The 26,047-nt window shown below is 40.9% G+C and overlaps 2 protein-coding genes across 5 annotated transcripts in view; one reads left to right on the top strand and one right to left on the bottom strand.

Moving 5' to 3' along the window:
* Positions 1–5,666, top strand: part of FAM170A (family with sequence similarity 170 member A) — a 6,928-nt gene extending 1,262 nt beyond the window's left edge. The window contains exons 2-5 of one of the 4 annotated variants that reach the window (XM_017872334.1): positions 2,546–2,686; positions 3,793–4,085; positions 4,876–4,934; positions 5,549–5,666. In XM_017872334.1, coding sequence (XP_017727823.1) covers positions 2,546–2,686; positions 3,793–4,085; positions 4,876–4,934; positions 5,549–5,573 — 518 coding nt within the window. In that variant the 3' untranslated portion in view covers positions 5,574–5,666. Of the gene's footprint in view, positions 1–2,545; positions 2,687–3,792; positions 4,583–4,875; positions 4,935–5,548 lie in introns of all 4 variants that reach the window. The other 3 variants (XM_017872330.1, XM_017872331.1, XM_017872333.1) reach the window with 3 other exon arrangements.
* A 17,408-nt stretch (positions 5,667–23,074) lies between these two features.
* On the bottom strand, positions 23,075–23,676 carry LOC108529820 (tubulin alpha chain-like). The gene has a single exon (XM_017872329.1). It carries the CDS (start codon positions 23,583–23,585, stop codon positions 23,172–23,174), a length of 414 nt encoding a protein of 137 aa, XP_017727818.1. The 5' UTR covers positions 23,586–23,676; the 3' UTR covers positions 23,075–23,171.
* Positions 23,677–26,047: the final 2,371 nt, after the last annotated feature.

Here is a 26,047-nt window from a genome sequence, read left to right as displayed (position 1 = left end):
GGAGTGCAGTGGCCGGATCTCAGCTCACTGCAAGCTCCGCCTCCCGGATTCACGCCATTCTCCTGCCTCAGCCTCCCGAGTAGCTGGAGCTACAGGTGCTCACTACAATACCCAGCTAATTTTTTTAAAAAATTTTTTTATTTTTAGTAGAGATGGGGTTTCATCGTGGTAGCCAGGATGGTTTCGATCTCGTGACCTCGTGATCCGCCCGCCTCGGCCTCCCAAAGTGCTGGGATTAAAGGCGTGAGTCACCGCGCCCGGCCAGCCTGAGCCTTCTTTGGGGAGGAGGAACTGAGGAGAATTACTACCCATACGGTAGTGACGGGGAGACCTGGCTGTTGGCTGATGCCAGCACATCCATCTTGAGGGTACCCGGATGTGAGATGGACAGGAAGTCCAGATGCCACTGGCACATGATACAGAAAGCCAGCCCTGCTGGGCTGAGAACTTTTGTTCTGGGGCTGCTGGTACCTGAACTATGTCAGTCTCCAGGCAGGTCGGGGTCCCACTTACAGAGACCCAGTGATGCAGCCTGCATCTCGTCTTTCTCTCATTCTCTTTATTTACTCTTTCCCTGGGGTGACTGAGGTGGAAGGTGTGAAGGGTGCTGGTAGAAATCTATGAGTTGCTCTGCCCCTTTTAGCAGAAACGAAAGAGTAGCCCAATGAGTTAAAGGCCTTGTTGAAAAATGTCTTGAGAAGTGAAATGCTTGTTAGAAAGTAGATGAAACACTTGTTTAGGGATGGCGTCGTACTGAAACCTCGAAGGTTTGATTTTTCAGCAGGAAGAATTAACCAATTAATCCAACAGAGTTTGTGAATCCACAGTGTGGGACTTCCCAGGGGAAATGACACACAGGGTAAGGGTCTTCGATTGCTGTCAGTTACTTCCCAGGCTGCATGATAATGGCAGGTATTAAATGTAAACAAGCCGCTTATCCTGAAAGGGGGATAGTCACATGCAGGAGACAGGGCAGAAAGGAGCCTGCCCCAGAGATGGCCCTCGAGGCTTCTGCCCCAATTAGAGCTCAGCAGCGCCTATGAGGCCCAAGGTCATAAAGACCTGTAGGTTGAGCCCTGGGAATGGAGGCATGAAGAATAGGCATGGAGAGCAGGGGGCTGGGACAGGAAGGGAAAGGCAATGGTTTTCCTCTCCTTCATCTACCCTCACATTTCAGAATTTGTCTGTCTCTGTGTGTGTGTGTGTGTGTGTGTGTGTGCGCGCGCGTGTGTGTTGGGGGGAGGACTGGAGATAATGGGAGCACAGTGGTGGGTTCTACAGGGTGAACTTCCTGTCACCATGCCTGGGCCTGGGCAACACTCAATACACATAACAGTGTGTACCGAATTTTTGTTAAGGGTATTCCAGGAGACAGTCCCTCGTATGTCCATATGTACTCTGATACAGAAAAAGAGTCACACACCTCCACACACAGTGCATGCAGTTAGACACACATACCGTTCCTCTATTACATACTCACACAACCCATGTGTGTGACAGTCTTTTCTTCCTACAGAGATTTCATGTGTGTGGGGGGGGTGTGTGTGTCACCTCAACTCTCACACAAACACAGCTACCTTAAACTATCTCTAAATACCTCTTTAAGAGCCAGTCACACATCACACATGCCATATCTGTAGCACATTGTGTAGCAGAGCGAGGCCTGCTTTGCACAGACCACGATGAAACAGAGATTCACCACCATCCCCTTATTAGGGTTGCCAGATAAAATACAGGATGTCCAGTTAAACTTGAATGTCAGATAAACCACCAATGATTTTTTAGTATGAGTGTGTCCCAGATATGGTATGGAACATACTGACAGTAAAGATAAGTATGACAAATATTGCATGGGACATACTTACACTAAAAAATTATTTGTAATTTATCTAAAATTCAAATTTAATTTGGTATCAGCTGTTTTTTTGCTAGATCTGATGACCCTTATATATTCATAATGAGCCAACCTATGATATACTTATATTTCTGCTTAGTGTCTGTCTTCCTTGTCGAGAATGGAAAGTCCACTTAGAAGAAGGACTGTTTTGTTCAGTATTCCTAGAGCCTAGAAGAGTGGACTGGTGTCTGATACATGGTAGCTGTTTATGAAATATTGCCAGATGAATGAATTAATTGTACATTATAAATACAAGCCACACCATATAATCAGGAAAAGTTACATATTGCATAATTCCAGGGTTGTAAACACAAACTATGCACACAAACTCCATAGACACAGACACATGTTTCTATAATATACCCACACAAACCTACACATATCAAAGGCTATCTGATATGTATCACTCTTACACTTCAGACCTGTTCATAGTCACCACACAGGCCTACGTTCCTAACGATACACTATCAAAATACCTGTTGACTGTCATTAAATATTGGAGTATCCACCAGAAAGCTGTCTCACAAACCATGTGTGTTCACCACACCTGACATACGTCAGCCACTCAGTAAATATTTGTTGGATGGGTAAATGATGCACAAACATTCCCCATCCACCATATCTCCTTGCCCTTCATACCTTTCTCAGGAATGTCAAAGTCCCAAGAGGATGCCCTGCAGCCTGGATCCACTAGAGTGGCCAAAGGCTGGAGCCAAGGGATGGGGGAAGTTACTTCTACCTCTGAATACTTCTCCTGCGTTTCTTCTTCACGCAAGCTCATCCACGGTGGTAAGGGTGCAGGGCTCCTTGGGCATGTGGCTCCTTGGCTGTGGGGTTCATTGGGCATGAAAATCTTTGAGTGTGGGGCTCTTTGGGCCTGGGGCTCTTTGGGTACAGGGCTCTTTGGGCCTGGGGCTCTTTGGGTACAGGGCTCTTTGGGCCTGGGGCTCTTTGGTTGTAGTGCTGCTGGAGTGGAAGACTCTTTGGGAGTGGGACTTTTTGGGTTTGGGGCTCCTTTGGTGTGAGATTCTCTGGGTGTGAGGTTCCTTGAGCATGACACTCTGGATACAGGGCGCTATGGGTATGAGACTCTTTGGGTGCTGGGCTCCTTAGGTCTGGGACATTTTGGGTGCCGGGCTCCTTGGGTAGGGGGCAGGAGGCCCATAGATCCAAGGATGAGGCTAAGAGGAAACCCAGGGCAGTTGGATATGATCAGAGCTCTGCAGAGGTGTCTGGGCAAGATACAGTGCTGTTAGAAGAGCATGGATATGAGCTCAGTGCAGGAGAGCATGAGCCCTGGTGTGCAGTCAGGCAGTCAGGGAACAGAGGCCAGGAAAGTCTGCTCTTGGGGTGTAGGGCAACAGGACCAGATTAAGCACCTTCAGCGGAACTACTTGGGCTCTGACTTTGCCTTCCAGAGAAAAACAGAGTTCCTCAGCCCAGGCCTCCAGCACTGCAGCAGGACTCTAGCTCAGGCCTACACACCTCAAACATACTGCCACACGCTCCACAGGTACACTCTCTGCACACATCCCACACAAATGCGTGACCTGCAGTGCCATTCTCCCACACTACCTCCCACATTCCACAAATAACACATCAGTGATGGCATCAACTCACATCCTCATAGCACACACATGCTGCCGACATTCCACATAAGCTGCAGTCCTCACCACCATACTCCACACCCATGTATACAGACACCCCAGCAACATCCCTACACACAAATGACACTAGAATCACTACCCCACAATATGAACAACAAACACCAAGCTCACCACACAGCTGTATCACACCACAGTCCCTCTCTCCTGCACCACACATATTCAACTTATGTTCCCCCAGCTCCTGGCATGGCCCATGCATCTGCTCATGTTTCTAATTTCCTTTCCCAGGAATCCAGAGAATACATCGAGACAGCCCCCAGCCTCAGTCACCCCTGGCCCAGGTTCAGGAACGAGGAGAGACTCCTCCCTGCTCACAACATGTCTCCTTGTCATCCCATTCATCCTATAAGACTTGTGTGTCCTCTCTGTGTGTAAACAAAGAGGAAAGGGGCATGAAAATATACTACATGCAGGTACAAATGAAAAAAGGTGTGGCTGTCTCCTGGGAGACAGAGGAAACTTCGGAGTCCTTAGAGAAGCAGCCAAGGATGGAAGAAGTGACCCTTCCTGAGGTTGTGAGGGTAGGTACTGCCCCCTCTGATGTGTCCACCAGAAACCTCCTGTCTGACAGTGAGCCCAGCGGGGAGGAGAAAGAGCATGAGGAAAGGACAGAATCAGACAGCCTGCCAGGCTCACCCACCGTTGAGGAGGCACCCAGGGCCAAGACTCCTGACTGGCTGGTGACCATGGAGAACGGCTTCAGGTGCATGGCCTGCTGCCGGGTGTTTGCCACCGTGGAAACCCTCCAGGAGCATGTGCAATATGGGATCAGAGAGGGCTTCAGCTGCCACGTCTTTCATCTCACCATGGCTCAGCTGACAGGCAACATGGAATCAGGGAGCACCCAAGAGGAGCAGGAGGAGGAAAATGGAAATGAGGAGGAGGAGGAAGAGAAACCAGCAGCAAAGAAGGAGGAGGAGGGGCAGCCCACAGGGGAAGACCTTGGCCTGAGGAGATCCTGGAGCCAATGTCCAGGCTGTGTGTTTCATTCTCCAAAGGACATTCCAAAGGACAGGAAGTGAGCAAGGGCTGGGTTGTGGGACCGCTGAGGGAGCAATGGCTTCCCTGAGCCAGTACTCTCTCCCCATTTCAGGCTTAAGTCTCTGTAAGGGAGATTTGCGGGCTTTATTGGCTCAGGGAACAATGGAAGGGGACATAACTGGGATCCCTGCTTCTTGCCTAGGCATCTAATAAAGTCTTGATTGTAAGTCAGGACTTGTCTTGACCTTTCCAGCTCCTGCAGGAAATTCTGAGAATTTCTAAGGTCACGTTAACTAAGAAATGTCTTTCTTTGGTTTGATTTTCACACAGCAGCTGAGACTTTTGGGCCAGAAGATACTGGAAGATGGTGTGGCCTTCTCTTGCAAGAGGTAAGGAGTGAGATTTGCAGTTTTCTGAGGCTGTGTGATGAGGGCCCAGAGGAATCCAAGGGAAGGAGCTGCAGGGATGCACTGGGTCACCTGGTGGCTCTGCAGCTGCATCAACTTGTGGTGCACCTGGTGCTTCTGGGGAAATTGTCCTCCATTTGCTTAGACGATAAGGTGAAGAGCATTGACTGGGAACTTTCTCAATGTCTCCATGATTGTCCTCAATTCTAAGAGGAAGTACTGCAGGTCTTCAAGGCAGAGAAAACTCAGTTTAACCTCAAGAGCCAGGATTGGCCTGAAAGGACAGGCTGCCAGCAAGATCAGAGGTGTGGAGTCTGAGAGCCTTTGGCCTGAGCTGGGACCTAACCTCAGCCCATGAATATAGCCCTTGAGGAAAAGGGGTATTTGGAGAAGTAACAACATCATCCTCATGAGATACCAAGAGACCTGGAAATGTTTCAGAACCTTCATTTTGCTGCATTTGATCTGGAAACGAACTCACTGTGGGGGTGCATGACTCTGAGCTTTAAAACAAAGGTGAAGGGTAACTGTCTAGTGATGCTTGTATTGTTTCTTGCCTCTTCCTGTTCTGCCTCAATTGTTTTCTTCACTTTCAGGGAGAAGAAAGAGCCATGGAGATAGTAGCAGACAGACTGCCCAAGGTATGAAGGAGATGAGGGACCAGCACTCAGTCTAACATGTAAACATCATATGTAATAAAGGTTGTGTTTCAAACCTTCCCTGGATATATTATTTAATTAACAAATTAATCTAACTATCTATTCATCATTTTCTATTTTTTTTTCCTTTTTCTTTTTCTTCTTCTTCTTCTTTTTTTTTTTTTGAGATGGAGTTTCACTTTTGTTGCTCAGGCTGGAGTGCAGTGGCATGATCTCGGCTCACTGCAACCTCTGCCTCCTGAGTTCAAGTGATTCTCCTGCCTCAGCCTCCCAAGTAGCTGGGATTACAGGCACGTGCCAACACACACAGCTAATTTTGTATATTTTTTAGTAGAGACGAGGTTTCACCATGTTGGTCAGGCTTGTCTCGAACTCCTGGACTCAAGCGATCCACCCGCCTGGGCCTCCCAAAGTGCTGGGATTGCAGGCGTGAGCCACGGCGCCCAGCCCTATTCATTATTTTCGTCTAGCTATCTAGTGGTTTGTGAACGAAGTTTTACACCAGCACTAAAGATATCTACCAGCCTTTTCCAGAGGCAGCAATACCCAAGCTCCTGGGATTGATTAGGCTTCTGTGTGACAGTTTTTTCAAGGCTGGATGCCACATTTTACATGAGACCATGACAAACTCCACTACATACCTATGTTTCCATCATCCCGCTTTATTAAGCTTTAGCACTTTTCTACATTTACTTCAGATGGCTTTGAAGTAAAAATGATTACAAATACAGCCATGGTCCCCTGTTCCATTGCCTTTCATATGGATTTGGAGTATTTTTTAATACTTCTGTGCATGTTTTATACTATTATATAAATATATAAAATATTTTGAATATCTTGAAAGTTTCACATACTATTGTACTTCGTTATTACTTTGCAACTTTTATTAAAAGCAGGTTTTTAAGATTATCCATTGTCATACACATATCTGTAGTTAACTAATTTTTACTACTGTATTATAGTTCATTCTATCAGTATGCCAACTTTTAATTTATTATCTTTTTGATGAAATTTTAGTTGCATCCAAATTTCCTGTATTACCATAGAGTGTGAGTCTCTCTCTAGGATGTATACCCAGACATCCATTGCTGTGCTGAAGTATATAGATATTTCAGTTTAGTAGTAATTGTCATTGTGTATTTCTTCCTTTGTTCAAGTACTTTTTTCTTTCTTTGTTCTTCAATAATGATTAATGCTTTTCTCCACAAATGTTATATACAATTTTTATTCAATGCGGTCCAAGCTATCTTCTTTTCAGTCTCCTTAGATGGCATATTTTTTCTATTATAGTTTAGAATTGGTTATTACTGATGCATATTTTAAATTTTCATTTCACATCTAGCAACCTTTTTGAAATTGTTTAGGTGTATTTCTGTATAGTATTCTGTATTTTTCTATATTCAATCATATTAAATACAAATAAAAAGAATTAGTTTTTTCCTTGTTATTTCTAGACAGCACTTTTATTCTTCTTCTGTTACTCAACAGGCTAGGACCTCTGATACAATATAAAAGAATAGTGACCATAAAATAACCTAATTTTTTTAAAAGGTGAGAATGGTTGTTGAATTTTATGTGGGTTTGATGCATCTATTCAGATAATTTCATTCCTTTAGTTGTTAATTTTGTGTAATTCATCATAGGTTTTTGGATGATGAACCATCCTGGCCTCTCTGAAATAAACCTCATTTTACCATTATTGTTTGATTTTACTGAATTGTTGAATTCACTTTGCTATTAAGAAATTTAGGATTTTATGACAAAATAAAATCAGAGTATAATTTTTTTCTTACATTATCCTTGTCCATTTTTTTTTTAAACAAAATTAGCTATCTCCTATGCCATGATTTTTTTCCTCTCATCCCTGAAAGAGCTTCTGCGGAATGGGGGTTCACTTAATCCTTTTTTTTAAAATTTAGTTTTATTTTAAGTTCCAGGATACACGTGCAGGATGTGCAGATTTGTTACATAGGTAAACATGTGCCATGGTGGTTTGCTGCACCTATCAACCTATCACCTAGGTATGAAGCCCTGCATGCATTATCCTAGTTCAACTGATTAGTGTTGCCAGAGATTTGTTATTTTAATAATTGAAAATGAAATCTTTTAGTAGTGTTGATATTTTGTATTATTTTCTTTTTTAGATTTTCTAATCATGCCTTTATTATTTCTTTTTTCCTTTTATAGGTTTACTCAATGTTTTCTTTTTCCAGCATCTATTGAACAATTAACTTACTGATTTTAATCATTCTTATTTTAAATAAATGCATATGAAGCTATGCAAATTTTCTGAAATACCATTTTAGTAGTATTCTGCAAGTTTTGTGTTATACTTTCATTGTTGTTTATTTCTAAATGTTTTATAATTTCTATTCTGATATTGTCTTTAATCTGTGAATCACATAGGAATACATTTTAAAGTTGCTAAAGTTTTATTGTAACCTGGTGCATAATCGATTTAAAAAGTGTTTCATATGTACTTGAAAATAATGTGTATTCTCTATTGGATTCAAGTTCATATGCATATCTGTTAATCAGTCTCCTTATTTTATTCAAATATTTTTTATCCTTTCTATTTTTAAGTCCGATCTTCCAGTTTCTGGTATAGCCTGAAATATTTTACAATGATTGTGAACTTGTCCATTTCGCCTTATATTTGTACAGAGTTAGCTCATATATTTTGAAACTCTATTACAAGTCACGTGAAAATTAATGTTTTGTACTTTTTTTGGTGGATTTTCTTATTGTCAAATATTTCCCTGCACTTTTTCTCTATTAATTCCTTTCTTGCTTTAAATTCCATTTAGTCTGCTTTAATATGCTTTTTGTCTAAGAACTGTTTTGCTGTATTTACAATATTCAATCTGCTTTTTAGTAAGTGAGTTTATTTCAAAGACGGAGAGGTTTGGAATGATTTCTACCTCTTCATCTGTGTTTTTCACTTACCATCTTTGGTAGATCATGTTCCAATATCACTCTCTGCTTCCTGCTAGCTGAACTCTGATTTTGTTCAGGTTTTGAGCTTTACTGGGCACAGCCCCAGGAGATGAATCTTGATTTATTAAAGCTGGTCATATTGGTTCATTCCACTTTTCTAGTGATTGATTTTTACCAAATAAGTAGTAAGGGGAAGTTTGCTGGGGACCATTTGGCAGAGATTTTCCTCTTTGATAAAAAGGGAGTGACTCACGGTGAAAAACCCTGACCCCTTCCTTCTTGTCTTTGAAGGTAGATGTTGGAAGGTGTAATGCCTACAGGTATGACAACTGTCTTTCAAACATGAGGGGATAGCCAAAAGAATTATAGCAAGTCCTACTCAGGGACCCATAGTCATCGAGTCAGCTACCTCTCAAATGTGAGCTTTATGAAACAGTGATGTCATGATTGTTGAAGATGCTTTTACTTGGGGACACCATACTGATATGTCATCTGGGACTGTCGCACTGCGATATGCCCGTAAAATCTGTATTTGCTTTCCTCCTGAGCATTTACATAAAGTATATTTCCTATCCTCTTTTACAGTTAGGTGGGGCCATGCAGCAGAATTTTCTTATAGAATATGGTAGAAGAGATAAATGCCACACTTCCAGGCATGTCCCTTGCAACCCAAATCTTCCACATGATCTTCCACGTCTTCTCTCTTCTCCTTTTTGCTAGAGTACAAGGAGCATTTAGGTTTCTGAAAGGTGGAGCGTTCACAGGGAGGATCTAATATAGTTCTTGCTTCTTCTGCAGGCGTAAAATGCTTAATGGAATGGGTTCCAACCGAGCTGCAGGCAGAGTTCTCTAAGTTTCTCCAAGTGTCTGTGACTGGGAATGGTGGCTGGAGTGCAGGTCAAGTGCAGGCTGGCTAGTCTGTAGATGCTGATTCTCTTCCTGGACGTATAGTCTTTCAAGTGGTTTTTCTTGTCCCTGGCCATGCTAACCTTTCTCCCTCAACACTTTTTTCCCTTTCTCTGACCTTCCAGTACAAGGGAAATCTTTCTATAGTTGAGGTGAGATTTGTTGTTTGTTCACAGGAGTCTTTACTGTTCTCCTGTGGTTTCTGCTTTTGACATTCCATAGCCAAGAATTTTCCTTTTTTTCTCCTTTGTTTCTGCTGGGTCTTTATCTTCCTAATGCAATGAACTTGAAGTGCTTAGCTGACTGGATGGGGAAAAATCCAGCAGCAAAGCAAGTGATAAAAAATATTTCAGTTAATTTTTCAAAGTAGCCTCCAGCTATATATTTTTAAATTTTAGGAGCAATATGGAAATATTATCATCATAAAATACAAATGATATTAAAGTAATCAATGTATAAAAATAAAATTAAAGTCCCCTTCAAATTATCCCTACTCTCCTCCCAAGCCTACTTCCTTTTGCAGATATTTTGATTATTAGTTGTTTGGTTTCAAGATCTTAGGTCCATGTATTTACATACATAGCTGTTTTATATGATATATGTAGCTTTCAGAGAGTTTTGATTAATAAATCGTATCATACTATGTGTAATCTAAATCAACATTTTTGTTGAAGATCTTTTAATGCCTTTAATATAGACATTTAACATGAATCTTTAATATAGATTCATCCCATTTTTTTTAAGCAAATGTAATTTATTTACTTCCAGTGACAAATCATAATATAATTAACTATCCCCTCATTGATGGACATTTTGAGAAAGGTGTTCCTTTCTCCTGCAGTTGGCTCTCGACTTTGTTAACCAGATTGCATTCCTCCTAAGTATTCAATAGTTATCACTACTGGGTAACAAAATACTTTAAATGGTCTGCAGTTTCCCTATGGATTAGTAAAATTTTAAACTCTGCACTTCAATTCTCTCTCAATATCTGGAATTTTGTTAGCTATTTCTTCACTTAAGGTTGAGTAATTACATAATTTATATAATTACTTTCTCCCTCCAAGGTACTAATTTTGACTGTGTCTTGTGAATTACTGGAAAATGCTAGTCTTGCAGTCAGGACATTGGGCCCTTGATCAAGGAACTTAACTTCTCTGGCCTTGGCTTTGTGTGTTATCGAAAGGTTTGGGCTAGCTGCCATTTAGAATGCTGTGTGTCTTTGAATCCCCCTCACTTAATTGTCTGCTATTTGAGAAGAGAGTGCTTTCTCATGAAGCCTGAGCATCATAATAGTTAACATTTATTGTTGTTTTTAACCTGGAATTGGGCAGAATTTAAACATACACAGCTTTTTAGTTCTACGTTATGTTACATGTATTTTTAGCTCTAAATACTTTATATAGCCCTTGGTACTATTTTAAATAGCATTGTATTTTTCCTTACATTTTCTGATTTGCTATTTCTATTGTAGAGGGACTTGATTGGTTTTTTAATTTTTGATCTTGTAACCCTCTGCCTTGGTGAACTATATTATTAGTTTTTACTGTTTTACCTGTGGATTATTTTGGATTTCCTAGATAAATGATGATATCAAATGTAAATAATGTATTCCATGAAGAACTTTAGTTCATTATAATGCATCTTATATACTTTTAAAACTCTTAATAACTGTTTTCCATAAATTTTATGACTGCCCCCCTGCACAGAGGTGACTAATATCAAAGATCTGCATATATCTAGTCCATGTTTTAATTATTTTCTTGCATGTATATATCCATAGCAATATTTAGAATTCATGTGAATATTTATTTACATGATTGTTATAACATGAAATGTATTTTGTTTCAATCAACATGTTTTCAAGATTTATCCGGTTCCATCATATGGATCAAGATCCATTTAACAATTTGATACTATGCCATCAAATACAAGTAAACTAATTTATTTTCCATTCAAATATTACTGAACAATTGGATTGTTTCCATTACTTCTCTGGAACAAACAGGATTTAATAGAACATTGTGTAGACTTCTCCTGAGACTCAGAAAGCATCAGGCTGTTTGAAGGATTGCTGCTTGCCTTTAGCCCCCTTCCACAGGCCTCCTCCAGTAAGACACTTGAAGCATGGACAACATTTGTCAGGAATTTGAAGCACAGATGAAAGGAAAATTCTCTCACATGGGGAGATCTAAGCCACTGCCCAGAAGGTAACAGGTTAATTTTAGGCATCCTGTTGGGCTCTAGGGAGAATCTGTGCTGGTCTGCACCTCCGTCCTTCTGCCTCTCCTCAAAACAAATGTGGAGAAAAGGAGAATCCAAATACCATGAGCAGACAAAGGGAGTGAGCTTGGGGGCTGAAGCTGTTATTGAGATCTCCGAATGGAGTGTGAGGGCACTGTGCAACCAGATGGCCTGGCCCTGCCTTCTGAGAACTTCTTTCCAAGGAATGCTAGTGATTAAGGTGGTGCCTGACACATGCAGCTGACATGGACCACATTGTCACAGAAATCTGCTGCTTTATGAGTATCTGTTCTTGTTCATACACTCTTGTTTCCCATTATTTGGTCACTGCCTTTTGTACTTCACCAATGTGAATCATGATAGCTAGACGACTGGGGACATGAATGACCCCTCTTACTAGGCAGCATTAGTCCATAGCTTGATGGTGAGGGAGGAGGTCAAACTAAACTCAAGAAGGAAAGATGGTGTTGAAGAGATTATCTCAGAGCTGGGTATATTTTCTCAAAAGCTGATGAATGATGGACAGCTCCTGGGCTGCAAGTGTTTCCTGGAGGCCTACTGGCCATGGGGCTGGGTTCACTCAGTGAAGGAACCAGGTACCCCCTTTATTTCATTCCTTGCTCATGTTTGTCCTTCTGCCAGCTTCTCTGCTTTTGATACACACTCTGCAAGACTGAATTTCTCCTGAAACCACTTTCTACTTGTTATTCTAGTCTTACGAGCATTTATTGTCCCTTTCTAGTGTTCCTCTAAAATGCCACTGCAGGGAATTTATAATTTGGTGATCATGCTTCTTACCATATTCCAGCAACTTCTGATAAATTTTATCTACTTTATGCCATAGTATTTGCACATCAAGAATACTTATACCAACTCTGCAGCTGTAGGTTAACCCATGAGGAATCTTGTCTTTTTCTCTCTTTTGACAAACCCTTTCCATCTTTCAAGGTCCTTTGCTTGACTGTCTCCTACCCTGACTCTTTTTTTTTAAAGTTTATTTTTTGCTATTTCAGTAAACTTTCAATCTCCTTCTCTAATTTCCTCACAAGCATGTAGGATTTATTTCTTGCAAATTAAAGGATGTTTGGTTGTTGAAAAGGGATAACCTCTCGGGTGTTCTTGCAAGTATGGAAGCTTCCCTGTCTGGCAATCCTTTGAAGCAGGCCCCATGGAGACTTGCAGTTGAGTTCCAAACCTTCTAAGAACAAAACTCACACCAAGAATATGTCGCAGCAAATTAGAGTCCCTGGACGACTTCCTAAGCTCAGCTTAGGAATTTAAATCCAATTAAGATAATTTAGGTAAAAATCATGGGGCTATATGTGTCCTGAAATCCGCTTAAATAGAATAAGAACAACAAAAATATCCCAAAATTGGAAGAAAATTGCACTTAAAATAAAATTAGGGAATAGTCCCATTTCACAAATTATTAAGAATATCTGCTATACATGATAAAGTTTCCCTATTTTTAATCTGGCCAAGGAGTGTGTGTGTGAGTGTGTGTGTGTGTGTGTGTGTGTGTGGTTGTGGTTGTGGTACAGTGAGGGTGGAGGTGAAGCTGAAAGGGCCCTTTGATCTCTAGTTACTTATCCAGACAGATACAGGGGAGATCCCCATTGCCTACACGAGCTACATCAGACCTAAAGATTCCTGCTGTTCCTGGTAGGCTTTTTGGAGCAAGATGGAATGCAGAGGCCTGGGGTTCCCTTCCTGTCTCTCAGTTAACATGCCACTCTGGGATTTCCCGGCCTTATCATGGTGCTGCCAAGAATCTGATCTGAGTACCCTGCTGCTCTGGGTCCCCAGATCCGTCTCTTCTCATTCCTGGGGAATATTTGTACAAGTCTCTTGGCCAAGCCCTTCCTCTCCGAGGCATTCTACTTATTCTTCAAAACTGTAAAGCTCCCTATTTTTCAACAGTAGTTTTGATGGCTCATTAAACCTAGGGTTAAAATCACTGTCAATAGGTAAACTAGTTTATCCTTTTTTAGAGGTCATGGGAGTTTGTCTTCAAACCTCTCTAATAAGGAGGAACATATAATAATAAAATTAGCTAGATATTACTGATAACTGATCATGAACCAAGTGCTCTTCTAAGCATTTGTTTGACTCATGCAATCAGTCTGAAGAATGACTCTAGGAGGCAGATGCTATTTTCTCTTAGGATGAGCACCTTAGTGGTTTAAGGAAATGTGGGCGCAACTCCTGGAACCATCTGAGAACTTTGTTCTTTTTTCTGCAGCCTTGAATTCATCTGAGACCAGACCACACTAGTCTGAAGCATATGAAAGGGTGGATGAAGAATTTGTTCACGCCTGAAGTTACTGTACACTGTAGTCACATCAGCTACTAAGAAAAAATTCTAAGATCAGTGAAATGCACCTGGTCCAGATAAGGCACAGGATTTCAGACAGAAATTATATGCAGAAAACCCCTGGCCTGGTGCAGTTTTAAGCTTGTTCTGTTTCTTCCCATGAAGTTTAGGTTCAGGGGATCCCCCTTCATACCATTATCACCCCTGTAGGTGTTGGAGCCAGCCACAACTCAGGGCTTATGAGTGTCCTGGCATAGTGGATGCAGAATAAGTTGGATGGGACACCTCTGAGTGTCATTCTTGCTGGGGAGTCACGGGTGAAGTGCTGGCTGCTGGAGATGCATGCTTGCGTGGGGGCGAGCAGAGTGTCTCAGGATGCTTGCTCTGCACTCATTTGTGTGTCCTTTTCTGCCCGGCTCCCTTGTCCAGCCACCTCTGACCTTCCTCCTCCATCCTCAGCCCAGGGAGTCCCTATCTGCACAAGAGTAGGACATTTGCCTCATTTTCCCTTATCATATCCTTTCTCCAAAATGTTGTCATGGTGAGTTTTTCCCATTTCCTAGACTCCTTTCTCTCCATTCATTTTTGTTCTGTCATCTCTTTCCTGCAGCCTGCTAACTCAATGGGGTGTTTCTTTCTATCCAAAGATGAAAGAAATGTCAACCATTAAAAACAAACAAAACAAAACAAAAAAAAAAAAACAAAAAACAAACAAACAAAAAAACAAACAAAAAACACAGACATACCAGGAAAATTTCAAAACATTTATCCTGCCACACTTTAAAAAATCACACAACCAATATATAGAAAGTCTCAGTGTAAAACCTCAAATAATTTAAAAATTGAGTAAAACTTAATTTTTTTCCATACTCCTTCCCCAATTTATTTAGTCCTCAATGTTAACCTCATTAACCATTTACTATGCTAACTTTCAGACATTTTCCTATGCACACATATAATTTTCTTTCTTCACATAGTGTGTGAACTAGGTCACCTCCAAAATGCTGTGATTCTGTGATTTATTCTCTCTCACTGAGTCATCCACTGATAAAATAGTCCTTTTCATAGAGAAGTAATTCCAATAGCTAATAGTTAATATCTGCCAAGTGCTTGCTGTGTGTCAGGCACTCTTCTAGCTACTTTATATATACTGTATATATTATATATACTTTATATTTGATAATATTACATATTATCCATGTAATTTTCACAACATCCTTATAAAATAGGTATAATTATTGACCCCATGTAACAGATAAGTGCAGATAAGTACAGACAATACACAGAGGTCAAGTGACTCCTCCAAGACGTAAGAGCAAGTCAAAATCCATGACTTTAATTATTTTGCTCTATTGCCGCCATCTGGGAGATGATGGTTTTGCCACAAAACTGTTAAAATCATGTTAGATTTTACATCTCTTAAGACGATCATGGTACTGTTATATGGAAGAGGTTAACTAAACTGATCCTTTATTTTATAAAACTCCATGTAGCTGGATGAAGGAAAACAGCTACAGATTCAGGGTTCCCACTACCCCCCTCCCCTTTTTATAGAAAATAGCTTCTTGTATGCAGTTCATGTAATGTTAAGTCTAGGGTGTAGTCCAAATACACAGGGAAAAATGGAGATACATAGAAAAGTACTTAAAGTTGGCAAGTACTAGGAGCATAGTATTATCGGGGCCCAGGTGGAAACGCACAGAAAAAGCTTGCCTGGTTCCATTTCAGGCCTTTGGATATGCTCCACCAACTGCCATGGTCCCTGGGGCAGCTACTTGGCCCATTTGTTGATACAGTAGTATCCACAACTTGATAGAATCATAAGGACACCTTAAATTTAGTTAGCAGTTCTACATTCTTGATGCAGTAATATTTTCATGGTGTGGGAGGACATCAAACTATGGAAATATCCCTGCAGAGATTTGCTTATTAAGTTAGTTTTCTTCCGTCTTCCTGGTACTTTTTGTTTTTTTGCTAAACACCAGGGGTTTTGCCTTCATTTTTCAGATACATGCTTTTCCTTTGTCTAATGAACTTTTGAATACTTTTCGATAAGATATTAAGGTTGGAAAAAATAACCATGTCTTTAAAATAAGAAAGATAGTGATAATGATAAGTATGTAAAGCCCTAAAACTGAAGATATTCATTATAGTCTGTTAATTGGAATGAAAAGCTCATGCTTACTAATTCAGAGTCTATAAATAAAAGCCAAGGATTATTTGGGGCATCTTTGGGGTCCTTATTCCTGATCCTGGTGAGACTCCACCATTTCCAATGAGTAGGGTTGACACATAAAATACAGGCTGCTTAGTTAAATTTGAGTGTCAGAAAAATAATGAGTCCATTTTTAGTCTAAGTATGCCTAAGTATTATGTAGGATATACTTATATTAAAATAATTATCTGTTGCTTACCTGAAATTCAAATTTAACTGGATATCATATTTTTATTGGCCAAAACTGGCAGCCTACTGATGGACCACAGTAGAGGCAGCTAAGGGAAGGTACAAATAGTCACAAGTTGCTTGAGTTCTGGGAACAATGTGAAGTCTTGACTGCCAGTACTTCCTTGGGCTTCCCTGAGTTAAGGTGACCTTCCTGACCTTCCTCTTAAGAGCTTTCTAGTGAGTCTGGAAGCCCATATCTAAGGGGGAGCCCCAAAGTGACTCTCACCCTCATGACTTTGTTTCCAGTTCAAAATGGAATCTTCCTAAAAATAGCTGCATGTGGCCAAGAAAAGATGATGAGGTTTGTGAAACTGGGATGAACACAGCTTTGACACCTATGTGGTTTTTCCATCTTAGGAGAGTTAATGGGATTGATGTGAAAGATTCTAGGTCCCCAGATAGACAGAAAAAGTCCTGTTATACATCTAGATGCATGATCAGGCTCTAGTGGGTCAGAGCACACAGACGGATGCAAGCTTAGATGTTTGTAGGGACCAGGTACAGACCTGAGTTTCAAGATGGGAACAGGTACAGACTTGAGTTTCAAGATCACCTTTTATGGCCTGTGGAAACAACAATGAACTACACAGTTTCCAGAAGGGAAATCACAGAGGAGATCTTGGCTTCATCACATGTAGACTCTTATATTTTGTTCTGTCTAGATGGTGTTTCAAAGACGGAGTTGGTTTACAACTTTGGAGGTCCAGGAAATTCTCTGATATACTCTTTGGACTCTCACTTTCTGAGAAAAAGCAGGGCTGAGGCTGTAGAAAAGACATGAATTGTCTGGGCTGACAATGGCACTGCCGAGCCCCTGAAGATGTTATGCTGCTCCTGGTACAATGCAAAGGGATTTTCCTCCGTTTTGTTCCCTTTCATGGCAAAAATATCTGATATTTATGTAACACCTGGTATTACAGGAGCCAAGGACAGCAAATTATTAGGGATAATTTGGACCATAGTAGAGACAGCTAAGGGAAGGTACAAACTGGTTTTTGAATAGTCACAAGTTGCTTGAGGAGTTCTGGGCACAATGTGAATAGGGATGTGTGGAACGGGAAGAATGTTGCTGGAAATTCACAAATGGCACATGAAGAGGGATGGTACTGGGCTGTGATTTGGGTTGCAGGCCAGGGAGTGAGGAATAGCAATAGGGATTGGCCAGCTTGTCATTCATTCATCTGTTCCTAGGTATTTATTGAGTTACTGTCATATGTTAGGTAGTATTCTGGGTTTTGAGATACAACAGTGAAGAAAACGAATTATCAGGCTTTAAGGAGCTTATAGTTCAGTCAGAGAGACTGATAAATAAATAGGCAATGACAATGTAGGAGATAGAAGAAGTAAGTGCAAACTGTGGAGGCAAACAGGAGCATCAGCTAATTAAGTCTAGTTGTTGGGGTAGGGAATGGGGGACCCAGGAAAGACTCTCAGCGGAAGTGACATTGGAGTTCTGCAGGGTGACTAAGAATTTTCCAGGACTTTCCCAGGCAAAGATGGAGAAATGGAAAAGTTTTGGGCAGAAGGAAAGTCTGTACAGAATCTCTAAGATGAAGAGAACGTGCACATTCTTCAGTATGGGTGGGCATAGAATTCAAGGGAAAGAGTGACTGGGAAGGGAGGCAGAGCTCTGCTGACTGTGCTAACAAGCTTGGACTTGTTCTATGGGCTAATAAGCAGAAAAGTGACTTCATCAGACGTGTATTTTAGAGAAGTCACTAAGGTACCTGGGTATGGAGTGGATTGAACTGAGCATCAGCCAACATGGAGTAAGCTCACATTCTTCTGTGTGTGGACCAGTGTCCCATACGGGACTAGGTAGGTCGCTGGGGCTAAGGTGGAGGGTAGGGGACAGTGAGTTTCGTTTTTTTGTTTTTCTGTTTCTTACATGAGGCTGCACCACCACATTGATTCCACTAAGAGTAACAAGCTCAGTAAATTTCCTGATTCTGTAAGGCAGATCTCCCTTTGTATTATTTTAAATTACCTTAGGATCCAAAAGCGCGATCACTATAGAAAAAGGGTCTGGTGGCTGGGTGCAGTGGCTCACGCCTGTAATCCCAGCACTTTGGGAGACCGAGGCAGGTGGATCAGGAGGTCAGGAGTTCAAGACCAGCCTGGCCAACATGGTGAAACCCTGTCTCTACTAAAATACAAAAATTAGCTAGGCATGGTGGCAGGCACCTGTAATTCCAGCTACTTGGGAGGCTGAGGCAGGAGAATCGCTTGAACCTGGGAGGCAGAGGTTGCAGTGAGCTGAGACTGTGCCATTGCACTCCAGCCTGGTGACAGAGTGAGACTCTGTCTCAAAAAAAAAAAAAAAAAAAAAAAAAGGAAAAGAAAAACGGTCTTGTACATGTAGTAGCCTGTTGGGGTGATCAGGTTCCAACACCAGGTCGTAGGGGTGACGAAGTCTGGCGGAGTCAAAGGAATGAGGAAAGACAGTTTGAGAGAGAAAGTGTGCCCAGGCAGCCAACGCGAGTATGGAGGCTGTGAAGGCCCCGAGCTCTGGAAGCCCAGACTATTTATTGGTGATCAAACAAAGAAACAGGTGGTGAGAATGTGGGGGTCAAAAGGGCAAGCACATGATCTACAGCTGTGACGGTTTAGCATTTCCTTTGAAGCATGTGGAACATATTCTGCTACTCGAGATAATGGGGAGCATGTTCTTCTAGTTTAAGTTAGAAACAAGGAACCAGCAAGTCTGGACTCATTCCAGGGACCACGAGGGGTTTTATGCCCTGAGCCCTGGGCATTATGTCAGACATGCAAGACCTGCCTCAACTTTTTTCCCAACACTCAGCTTTTTTCCCAACAGTAGCCAAGTGGAAATAACAACTGATGGAAAAAAATAAAATTTAAGGAATTCTGGGGCAGAGACCTAGAAGTTGTAGCAGTAAGGGCCAAGACACTGCAGAATTTCTAGCCTTATGACTCCTGGTCCTCTTTACCTTCTTTTCTTTCTATCCCCACACGCTTATGAGGATGAAAGGGTATTTAATGACCTTTGATCATATTCCTTTTTATGGGCCCTTCCTACACATTCAGTAGCTTCTTTGTCATGAGAAAAAGATTTAATTAATGATCGTGATGATTAAATGAGTTGCACCGCCTGAGGCAATGTATGCCACATGTTGTAAGCAGTGGCAAATGTGGAGTAGTTGTAAATTTCTTCAAAAAAATTTCTCTGGTCCAAATCTGCACCAGCTCAGCATGCAGTGCTTCTCCCCTAGAACAGAGCGGGACAGGCCTCGTGGGCTCACCTCAAAGGAGGCAATGGAGTTTTGATTGGACCTCACCACAGGTAACCATTTTTTGCTTCAGAAGAAGTTATCAAAAAGCCAGAAAGCATCTCTCCTCTTTAAACTAGTTGCTGAATACATCACTTATTTAACACCCTCTCTTCTCCACCAAAGGCTATGTGTATGTGTGTGTGTGTGTGTGTGTGAGATCCAGATCTACTCAGACATTTCAGAAGTAATGTTAAAATAAGAAATGAATTCTCTATATGAATGAATTTCAATACATTTTAGTGTATAGACTGGTCTAAGTCTCTTGGCTTTCTAAAATATTTACCTTGTTTTTATTTTAAGAGAAGAAGACTTAGGCCTCCCTCAGGGGAGGGAGCCACTCCTGGAAGACTCTTTAGCTTCACTTTTGAGGAAGGTTAAGTATTCCTGTGGAATGAATTCCAGGATGTGAAGGAAACCTCCAGTCACATTGATAAAAGATCTTCAGTTCTGTCAAGCACAGACTTATGAAAGGTTTCCTTTTCTCCGTGTGTGTGTGTGTGTGTGTGTATGTGTGTATGTGCACACACACCTATGCACGCACACCTATGTCTACATTTAGATTAACACTGAATTGTGTTTCACAACCAAGGTGCAAGAAGGAAGACTAATCACTGCAGACACCCCCACTGCCTCCCTGCCACCCTGCGTGGTTTGAAAGTAACAAAATTCCCTTAAAGGTAATGTGCTACTTATCTTCCTGTCAGTCATCCATATAAATTCTAGAGGGCTACTGTTAGTAAAACCCTCTTGCTTTCTATTCCTGAGCATGTTTCATCATTATACATTCTGATCTTGGAAATGTAATCTTTAACAAGGTACCAATGTCTGTGAACTGTCACTCCAACAAAGGATATCAGTATTCTCCATGGCTTTTGTTGTATTAGGATTTGACCTTCATTGCTAATTGTTGGTCTGTCTTCCTCGCTTACAGCTTATTTGGATGTACATTTCTTCTATCTGTTACCACTCCAAAGCTTTTGTCTAGAAATTAGACTGGTAAAATAACATAGAAGGGTTTTCCCCTATGATATCCTTTTCCTTTGATACAAATAATTGAAAATTGGGTATGATAGCATAAGAGGACTTAAAGTTTGAAAGTTTTAAGAAAGATTTGGAGAATCAGGAGTAAGAGAGAATAAATGCACATGAGTATAAAATATTATTTTGCCCAAAATGCTACTTAAAATGGATTTGAATTTAGGTTTATTATAGAAGATGGTTACACATTAGGTCTTTAAGGTTCTAACATCTAGATGTTCTTTAAAAATCTATTTTAAAGTTCTAACTGGAGATTTAGAATAAAATTGCCAGAATGTGAAGAGGTAAAAGAAAAGTCAGATTGGAAGGATGCTACAAAAATTAAACTTCCCCATCAATGACCAGGCAGTGTGAATGGAAGTCAGATGGGAAAGGAAACAGATGCAGAGATGGTCTTGTAATTAATGGAGCTTGCAGCTCTTTAAAAATGTTAAACTTGGCTGGGTGTGATGGCTCACGCCTGTAATCCCAACACTTTGGGAGGCTGAGGTGGGCAGATCACTTGAGGTTGGGAGTTCAAGACCAGCCTGGCCAACATGGTGAAAACCCATCTCTACTAACAATACAATAAAAATTAGCTGGGCGTAGTGGCACAAGCCTGTTATCCCAGCTACTTGGGAGGCTGAGGCAGGAGAATCACTTGAACTCGGGAGATGGAGGTTGTAGTGAGCTGAGATCACACCAGTGCACTCCAGCCTGGGTGACAGAGTGAGACTATTTCAAAAAAAAAAAGAAAGAAAAAAAGAAAAAGAAACAGAAAGAAAAGTGCTAACTTGAAAGAGGCAGGTACAGAACATGAAATGAGAGCTTCTCATAAAAGATTTTAGGAGAAATTTGGCCCATTTGGCAGGGCCACCAGGTGGGAAATTTCTTCATTTTTGGTACACAGGCTGTTGTTTCAAAGATATGAAAACACAGGTCTTTCTCTGAAGGTTGTGGAGGGTCATATTCTTTAGATACAATTTCTAGAGCTTAGTGTATACTCATTCTAAGGAAAAGATTTCTCTCAATCTAAGGACCTAAGAAAGCAATGGGAGGCAGAAAGAGAACTTACTCTGGTTTGTTACTTCAGGAAATTTCTTAATCCCTCTAACCCTAACTTCCCCATCTGTAAATTGGTGATGATCATAATAGGGTTGCTGTGAACTTTAAATGAGATCATGGATATTGGTTGCTCAAAGAAATACTTGGCACGTAGGAGCTGTGTAATAAATGGTAACCAGTAATTATTATTAAAATCATAGAGAGTAATTCATCTTAGGCTTTTGTCAAAAGAGAATTATTGTCTTTGCTCAATTGCTTAGATGACTTGTGAACCCCTCTGAATTTGCACTTGGTATTTGTCTTCTATTGGCAACTCTTTCAGTGTCCCTCCGGTATCTCTTAGATCTTACCTCTTTGGTGCACTCTGGCAGACTTCCAGCTGGCAGATGGTGTCTGCCATCTTCCAGCCCAAGAGCTTCCATAAGCTATGTGTAGACAGCAGGGAGGAAGGGATGGGAGCTAAGAACTCTCCAGGAACAGCTCTTAACCAGGGACTGATGGGAGGGTACACAAATGCCCTAGCTCTCTTCTCCTTCAAGTGGAATTTTCTGATTCCCAGAGTTTCTCTGTGGATTAACTCCAGTTGCCTATAATATTACCCAGTTAATAACAGACCCTTTAATGCTTTTTTTTCTCTTCTCTTTCTCACCATCTTACTGCCCTGTTGGATGTCCCCTACCCCATTTCTCACATTTAACTACTTGAACTAGGACGTTTATTACTGGGTTTGAGTCTGGGAGAAACCATATGAAGACATTTTCTTGAGGAAACAAAGTTGTCAAGTTGCTTTCTATTCATCTATTAATATCTATTAAATAATCTTTTAATAGATTGTTTTTTGTTTTTCTGTTTCTTATATGAGGCTAGACCATGCATTGATTTCACTAAGAGTAACATGCTTAGTGAGGTTTTTTTGACAGTTAAAATGGAATTATTACTTTTTTTTTTTTTTTTTGAGATGGAGTCTCGCTGTGTCACCCAAGCTGGAGTGCACTGGCCAGATCTCAGCTCACTGCAAGCTCCACCTCCCGGGTTCACGCCATTCTCCTGCCTCAGCCTCCCGAGTAGCTGGGACTACAGGCGCCTGCCACCTCGCCCGGCTAGTTTTTTGTATTTTTTTTAGTAGAGACGGGGTTTCACCGTGTTAGCCAGGATGGTCTCGATCTCCTGACCTTGTGATCCGCCCGCCTCGGCCTCCCAAAGTGCTGGGATTACAGGCTTGAGCCACCGCGCCTGGCCAATTATTACTTTTATTGACAATTTAGGGGCATAATGGACATTTTCACAGAACAAAAATGAGACAGTCCCAAGACAATGGAGTATAAAAGTATAGCATACAGGTTAATACTCTTCACCCTCATCCTCTCCCTCAGCACTATCTGTTCCAACCTTCTCATAATCCTTTTCAAGGGCAGCCATGTCCTCAAGGGCTTCAGAAAACTCTTCTTCCTCCATCCCCTCACCCACGTACCAGTGAACAAAGGCATGCTTTGCATACATCAGGTCAAACTTGTGGTCCAGGTGAGCCCAGGCCTCAGCGACAGCTGTCGTGTTGTTCAACATGCACACAACTTTCTGTACTTTGGCTAGGTCCCCACTAGGCACCACAGTGGGAGGCTGGTAGTTAATACCAACCCTGAAGCCAGCGGGGCAAAAATCCACAAACTGGACAGTACACTTGGTCTTGATGGTGGCAATGGCAGCAATGACGTTTTTGGGAACCATGTCACCATAGTACAACAGACAGCAAGCCATGTATTTACCATGGCAAGGGTCACATTTCACCAGCTGAATGGTTGGCTCAAAGCAAGCACTGGTGATCTTGCTAAAGTTACCTTTGTGGTTAACTTACATTTCCCTATACACATTATTTACTTACAGTATTTTTAAAATAATTATACAGTGTAAAGGTGGTATAAAAAGCATAATGACTCTATTAATTTTATAATTAAATGCATTCACTTTAAGCATATAAGAGTAGGGATATGGTTTGGCTCTGTGTCCCCACCCAGATCTCATCTCAAAATTATAATCCTCACATGTCAAGGGAGAGACGTGGTGGAAAGTGATGGGATCCTAGGGATAGTTTCCCCCATGCTGTCCTATGATAGTGAGTTCTCATGAGATCTGATGTTTTTTAAAGTGGCCATTTCCCCTGCCCCTTCTCTCTCCTGCCACCGTGAGAAGATGTGCCTTGCTTCCCCTTTCCCCCACCAAGATGGTGTAAGTTTCCTGAGGCCTCCCCAGCCACATGGAACTGTGAGTCAATTAAACCTCCTTCCTTTATAAATTACCAGTCTTGGGCAGTTCTTTACAGCACTGTGAAAACGGACTAATACAGTAGGTATCACTTATGTGAAATGCTAAGGGGTAAATAATCTAAGATAAACAGTTCCAATGTCATTTAATTCCAATGTCATGTACAGCTGTGGAATCTTGCTGAATTCAATTGTCTGCAAACAGTAGTGATTGGTGACATAGGAATACTAGAGTAAATTGGTAGCTATTAACCAAGGTTAGAAGAATGGATATGAGAGGGCAATTGGCTGTCAGTTCATATTCTTTTACTACTTCATTATTTAAAAAGCAAAGTAAAAAGTGCAACTCTCTGCCTTTCTCACTTTGTTCTCTTATTTGAGGAATAAAAGGAGTGAAAATGGAAGCAATGTGTAAGTTCTTTCTTAGTAAAAAGCAGATTATCTTCTCAATACAACTTTAATTAGAAGGCTATACCTGCATAACTTAATAGGAGTAGCTTGATTTTGAATTTGGAGCCCATCTCTAGGAAGCGAATGAATAGAGACCAATAGGAAGGGACTGAAGGGGACAGGAAGGTTAAGGGCTCACCTGGAAACCATATATAATCACAGCTTAATATCTTACAACTGCTTCTTTATCATAAATATAAAAGCAACGTCAGAAGCACCCCACATTTATAGTAAATGTTGATAACATTTTATCATCATGACACCTATTTTTCATTCTTTCTGAGGTAGGCAAAGTCCAAATTTCATGTCTTCCCAGGTTTACTTTTCTAGTTTCATGCATTGACTGCACATTTGATTTTGGGGAACTGTTCCCTCTCTGTGTCAGGTTGGCAAGAGGTAAGAAGTTTCTCACTAGTGATACCTACTCATAGGATGGTTCTGCCTTCCAAATACACCTGGGACCATACATTTAGTGTTTTGTGTTTGCCTATCAAGATGGTTTGCAAATGATATCAGTGGTTGTATCTTCAAAGTAGCAGTTTTCAAACTCTTATTTTCCCAGCAATTGAATAATTTTTTCAGATATAATATTCTGTAGAATTCCAAAACATAATTATATATGAAAACACTGATTCAACAGACAGGTAGCTGAAAATGGTAACAGCCTGTGGTATACTCTCACTGCACTCATTATTTATCCAGAAACATGAAAGAGATGGTAAGAAATTTTCATTTCAAAATTTAATCACCAACAATATCTAACTGCTGCTTGTATTTCTCATTATAAACATCAAAGTCAGAAAGGCAAGTACTAAAATTTATAATTCAACAAAATGAAGACATGACCTGCTAGAAATTAAATTCTTATTGGAAAATTGACTATTACATGATAAGACTATGTTCCAAGCAGATTAGTCTGAATCTTACCTGGCGTAAACGTGGGAGGGTCATGTTATTGCATGACTGGGTTACTGATATGGGAAAAATGAGTTATATAAATCTTATAGAAGATACAGTTTACTGTGATAAGCTCAAAGGATGTGCACTTAGCAAATTATACCAAGAGATATCAGGCTGAGGGATATTCAAGGATCATGGATTCTCTATTCTCCTTGGTTCTCCCTATACAAAATTCTATCTAGTTGCAAGAAACCCAGATTAAGGCCTCTTCTAACCCTTTATAATTCAAATTTGTCACCCTGAAACTCCAGGATGATTTCATAACATGATTGCAAAATCCCATTAACCAACCCTTGTAGTAACTTAGTCGCAGTTTTTTTTTCACTTCACCACTAGCGTCCTCTTGTGACACTACCACAGATTATGTAATAATGACCAGGTGTTGTACATGCCCACTATGGGCTGGCTTAGCAGATAGGCCTCAATAAAGCCATCCACATATGTGGGGACTTGCTTATACATCTGAAGAATGAGAGTAAATCAGGCATGACTTTAAAAAAGAAAAAGACCAGAGCTAATATGTATTTTCACTAAGAAATACTTAACAGA

Source organism: Rhinopithecus bieti, unplaced genomic scaffold (genome assembly GCF_001698545.2).
Source record: "Rhinopithecus bieti isolate Rb0 unplaced genomic scaffold, ASM169854v2 scaffold_6439, whole genome shotgun sequence".
NCBI classification, from domain to species: Eukaryota; Metazoa; Chordata; class Mammalia; order Primates; family Cercopithecidae; genus Rhinopithecus; species Rhinopithecus bieti.
This window is presented reverse-complemented; position numbering and strand designations above follow the sequence as displayed.